This window comes from Centroberyx gerrardi, chromosome 1 (genome assembly GCF_048128805.1).
Source record: "Centroberyx gerrardi isolate f3 chromosome 1, fCenGer3.hap1.cur.20231027, whole genome shotgun sequence".
In the NCBI taxonomy this organism is placed as follows: Eukaryota; Metazoa; Chordata; class Actinopteri; order Beryciformes; family Berycidae; genus Centroberyx; species Centroberyx gerrardi.
The window spans coordinates 25519170-25525169 of record NC_135997.1 but is presented as its reverse complement, the minus strand read 5'-3'; the positions used below and the strand labels follow the sequence as shown (position 1 = coordinate 25525169).

At 41.7% G+C, this 6000-nt stretch overlaps 1 protein-coding gene across 1 annotated transcript in view; it reads left to right on the top strand.

Moving 5' to 3' along the window:
- The window catches only part of slc6a2 (solute carrier family 6 member 2), a 35715-nt gene continuing 29715 nt past the window's right edge, over positions 1-6000 (top strand). The window contains exons 1-4 of the mRNA XM_071894328.2: positions 1-99; positions 538-1015; positions 2934-3065; positions 5387-5624. Of these exons, the coding sequence (XP_071750429.1) occupies positions 721-1015; positions 2934-3065; positions 5387-5624 (665 nt within the window). The 5' untranslated portion in view covers positions 1-99; positions 538-720. The remainder of the gene's footprint in view (positions 100-537; positions 1016-2933; positions 3066-5386; positions 5625-6000) is intronic.

Sequence of the window (6000 nt, the reverse complement as noted above, 5' to 3'; positions counted from 1 at the left end):
AGGCGAGTCTTCAAGTTCCTTCAGAATGGGCAGTCTTCCCTCAGACGCATCTGGACAACAGCAGCGGCGGGTCATGGAGAAGTGTCCCTAGCTTTACAAGTATGGACTAAGCCTTTTCGACTTCACGGCTTTAAATTGCTTTAGCAACGATGACATATGCAACTAACTATTTACTTCTCTGATTATCTGTATGAATAATGTTTTTTTTAAGGTAATGCTTTGATTGAGTAAACTGTTAAAGGGCAGAATGCGCTCCATGCGCGCAGTGACGTAGTGAGAAGTTCGCTCTGGAGTACCTTTCACTCGGCACCTGCTATTGGTGCCCATTACAGATACAATGCTTCATCTTTTAATACTATACTGTTATTAGTTCAGTGATAGATGTCAGGTCTGTGTGATTTAGGAGGAAAATGTAACCCATTTCTCTTCTAACACCCTAACAAAACATTTCTCCCTGTGCGTAATTCTATTCAGGGAAACTTTACGCACATCACCCAAACCTCTCCAAACTTCTTGTGTCTCTTTCTCCCTCTTCAGCCCATGTATGCGGAGGTGTCAGCTGTATTTTCCGGGGAGAACAGTCGCTCATGCGGAGTTTGCCAGCGGGATTTCCTTCGTTATCACTGTTCAAACTCAGCAACACCGACATCACCCTCGCCAATTCCTCGGGGGCCGTGAGAGCACCGGGCCGGCGTGGGCTTCGTACGCACCGCAGAGAAGATGAACATCCAGGTTCTGCCAGAACATAAGCTCTCGTCGGTGGCCCCGCTGAAACAGTGCAATGTGGAGAAAAAAGAGGTAGAACTGATACTGGTGAAGGACCAGAATGGCGTCCAGTACACCAGTTCCTCCATCATTCCCACCCCCAGCCCCCACGCTGGTCCTCCCGGGTCCTCGGAGGACGAACGGGAAACTTGGGGCAAGAAAATAGACTTTCTCCTGTCGGTCATTGGCTTCGCAGTGGACCTGGCCAATGTTTGGAGATTTCCTTACCTGTGCTACAAAAATGGAGGAGGTGAGTGAACCAAACTAAACGTGGGGTCTTAACTTTCTAATCGGTCTGTGCGCGCACACAAATAGCTCAAATTTTAGAACACAAAACTTTAAAATGATAGGCTATCATATAGCCGCTGTAGATTCTTTTTTTTTTTTTTTTTTTTTTTTTACCTAAGAAAATCCTTTCACTATTGATTACAGACACACTATAAGTCCATACAGTAATGTTATAGTGATTTTTCGTTAGGGGTGTTCTGTGTCTGTGTTCTGTGTCTACTCTAATTTAGCGCTGAAGGACCAGCAAGTTTCTATTTTTAGTTTCGAGATAAGGGTCAAAACCCCCTTTAGCAGCCTCCTAAATAAAGCAGCGCTGCTATTTTAGCGTTGCTAGTAATGTTGTGCCAATTGCAATTATTTTAATCCTGTAATAGCCTTAGGCGTATTAACGGGAAAGTGTCTTTAGCTTAGATGATGAAGGAAATGCCTTATTCCGTCAAGTCCTGTAGCTACATGGCAAAACCCACTGTACAAATCGTACTGTAATGAATGCAGTGTAGTGAGTGCCACTGAAAGGTTTGACCTGCAACCTTTCAGACCATAAGATGACTCCTGGCAAGTTTCAGCATCTCTAAGCAAATGATTCATGATTCAGTTCATGAAAAGCTGCTTTTGAAATAGACCTACTGTACGAACAGTTACCAAACAAGAACACGCTGCAATGTCAAAGTAATAAATGTATGGACAACAAACAAATGAAAGGAATCCAAGCTTGTTTGATGACAAATCCTTTGATGAAATCACAAGTGACCGGGCTTGGAGTCACTCAGCCAATCAAAGTCTAAATACAAGAAGTTATTGATTGCCAACCAGGACTTCTTTTTTCAAAACTATTGAAAAGTGAAGCTGTCCTGTTGTGAAACTGTACTACTGTACCTACTGCATGTGTATTGAATGAACAAGGGTTGTTTTAATCAGAGTGCTGTTTTAGCCTTCAACACTCATGACAACAGAGTGCTCACTAGAAAGTGTGCCCCTGTCCTGTGATTACCTGCATGTCCATTCACGTGGCGAAAATAAACATATTGTACTGAGTGGCCCAAGGGGTCAGCTCCACAGCCGGGCTGTCATACTCTGTTTGACCCTCAGCAAAATGTATTCATTACCGTATATAATATGGCATTTGTCATGAACAATACCGTGAACAATTCAATTACGAGAGGTCATTTCCTTGTTGACTGATGTGCAACTACGCCATAGCATGAAAATAGCTGTGAGCGTTCCTGCTTGGACGTTATGATGTGTTGTTCTTCCTAGAATGTCAAAAGTTCCCCGCTGCTCTTTTTCCTCTCTGCGCACCTGGTTAGCACTTCTCTATCATACCTGATCTACACTTTAGATTAGGGAACACATATTAACTATTAACTATGGGTTTTCCCTCAATAGTTTAATAATTTCTCTCAATAATATGTGATATTAGCACCTTATAAGCCCCATACTGAGCAAAGCATACTAAAAGCCCAATTCATGTGCAACAACTTCCTTACTGACTGCTATAAGCACTAATTAGGAGGCTATTGAGGGAAAACTCATAGTTTCTGGGGTATACTTGTAGAATGCAATAGTGCAGAATAAGGTGCAGAATAAGGTGCTAATAAGTGGTTTGTAATGACTAATAATGAACCAATACACATATGGTTGCATGTTATGCATGTTAATAAGCAACGTATTAATAGTTAAGTGTTCCCTAATCTAAAGTGTTACACACAGGGATGTGGGTGCTGTGGATCTGACCCTTGCACTCCTTACTATTGGTGGCTTGTAATGTTGCCAGTCCAGGGATTTAAGATCATTTTGCTTTTGTGCTCATTGTGAGTGTCGCTCTGGATGAGTGTAAACATCAAAAGTTGCTCAAAATGTATTTATTCCTCTCTCTCCAGGTGCCTTTTTGATCCCCTACATTCTGTTCTTGGTCATTGCGGGGATGCCATTGTTCTACATGGAACTCGCCTTGGGCCAATACAACAGGGAAGGGGCAGCTACAGTCTGGAAAATATGCCCCGTCTTTAAAGGTGAGCTGCAACACACACACACACACACACACACACACACACAGACGCACACGCACGGATACATGCACGTCTCTTCACCTCTGCCTCTCTCTCTCACCTCTTCACCTGTGCCACTTGCCGCTGACTCATATGCTCTTCTTGCTTTCTTTCAGTGTCGCGCCCTTCCATTTCATCCCACCTTGAATGTCCTTTCCCCTTCGCAGGTTCATGAGTGTCACCTGTAACTACTAATCTTCCTGTCACATCTCCCTTTGCTTAGTTTCACCTCTCCATGCTTTTCTGACCTCTCTCTGCTTGTTCTTGCAACCTTTTCCCCTTTTTCAAATGCCACAAAGAGATGAGAGTTGGGCCACACAGAGCCATGGTAGTGGCCACGGTATGCTGAGCAACAAGGTTGGGGTCAATTCACTTGCAAGTCAATCAATTCAAAATATTAACAGAATGTCAACTGCTGTTCAATTGCTAATGATAGCACATTAATTATCAATCGTTTGTTAAAAGTTTAGATAGGACAACCTTCGTGAGCCAAAAGTTTTAGAAGAGTTCTGTTGCAAAACTCCTTAAGTGTTGAATGCACAAACTTTCTCTTTTGCCAACGTGTCGGTTAATGTGATTTATGAAACCTCGCTTATTCTGTTATCTTGGGATAGGAGGTTGGGCGTGGCAGGGAGATATATACCTTATTACATGTCACAAGAGCACATATACACTGTGTGCACCTGAAAAAACACAAATAAGGGAATGTTAAAACTTTGCTCATCCACCATAAGTTTTCATATCACACTATCACTTACACAAGTGATGGTGGGAGGTAGTGAAAAAAATGAGGAGCTTATTAAAAATGAAACTTTCCTTTGGCTGCTATCTCTTGTAGAATCATTAAATGCTGCTTTCACAGAATTGTACAGACCTAAATGCCAAATATACTGTATATCTGAATGATGTATGACAGAAGAGACGTTCACGGGAACTATGGTGACATGTCGAAGATTATAGAACGGATTGTTTCAACCACGCAGTCTGATTGGTCAGTTTTGCGTTTCAACCGGTTAGCCATGCTTTATTAGCTGCTTGGCTAACTCTTGTGGTAACAGTGGGGATAGTTAGCGAACTATCCTCTTTTCTCCTGGTTTTTATTCTTATGTATGTATACTGCTTTGAGGGAACCTTTTCAGTCAGTATGCATTCATTGTTAATCGTTGTGTAAAAGCCATAATACCCGTAAGTGCATTCTTTACTGATTATTTGTAATTAAGTGATGCCAATATTACTTGACTGTACCATATACCTATTGCATCACTGGGAAACCCATTAGCATACTAAAGAAGGCCCTCTACAGGTTGGTCCAGCCACGTTTTTTTATAGGCCAACCTGGAAGTTAGCTCCGCCATGGTTCATTGGTGGCCGCCCCACTATAACTTCAATGGGCTTTTGGTTTTGGATTGATGCCGAAAATAAGCTCTGTGTTTAACACAGGCTTATGATATTCATTACGTTTTGTCATGTGACATAATTTTCACAAATCAACACTGCCTTTACAAGTTTTAAAGCATAAATGTAATCGATATTAGTAAAAAGCTAACGCTAGGCTAACCTGTGAAAAAATTAACTCCAGCAGAGGTCGCATTGCTCCAGCATCACGAACATTCAAAGCTAAAGGTAACAAATTAACTAGCTGGCTAACGGTACACAAGCTAATTTTAAAAAATACAATTTAAAGAAATACAATTAGAGAAAACTATAAATTGGTAAATCTATAACGGAATATCATTAAATTAAAAAGAGTGTGAGTAGTAGAGCTTATGGCTTTAAGTTGGACTATTCAGTATAATGACGAGATAATTTTGGAACAAACCCACTGTAGTTCAATTCAAGTTCGCTGTAGTTCAAGACAGCTAGACATTTGTTAGCAACTTACTTTATTAGGGCATATAAAAGCTTCAAACTTCACAAATGTTTAATGCTTTATTTTATCTCACAGAACGAAACGTGAAACTGTCTTAACTGGCTTGTCTTAGACAGACCTTATTTCAGGCTTTTAACCAAAAGCCCCATTCAAATCATAACCACTTTTCAGCCGGGGGAACCCATGGCTCAAACATGCTAACTCACTTCCGAGTTTTAGGACTCAAAACTGGACCACTCTATTGCTAGAATAATGAACTGCAGGTGTAGAAACTACACAGTGTTGTACAGATGTTGTAGCAGTATAAGACGTGCAAAAACATTTGGTTAATAATGAATAGCATAGCAATAAACAGCATGGCAACAAATCACAGCATCATTTTGTTCTCCCCCACTAATAAGCCTGTGCTCCTCAGGTGTGGGCTACACTGTGATCCTCATAGCCCTGTATGTTGGCTTCTACTACAACGTCATCATCGCCTGGTCCCTCCACTACCTGTTCTCCTCCATGACCAGCGAGCTGCCCTGGCTCAACTGTGGCAACAGCTGGAACAGTGAGAACTGCACCGACCTCAAGTACATCAATGGGTCCTTCCTGGGCAACGGGACGTCCTACGCCAAGTACAAGATCACGCCGGCGGCGGAGTACTACGAGTGAGTAATTTCCAAAAACGCCTTTTGTCGGTCTGTGATTTGTGTTCTATGCCACACACAAACACATACACAAAGGCACAGACACAAACACAGATGCACACACACACACAAACACACATACACAGACACACATGCGTGCATAAACACACACAGTCTTACATTTTTCAGTGAGAGTGCTATAGGCATGTTCTCCACTGGCACTCTTGATGTGAGAGCAGTGGAGACCAAAACATCAGACTGGTCAGAAAGTCTAAAACTGACTCAAGCAGATAAGAATCAGACTTCTTAGAATTGCTGGCTCATTGTATTATGACAATAATTCGATTGCTATGTTGTGTCGTAAAAGTTTCCATTTATATTCCTTTCACGTAGATTT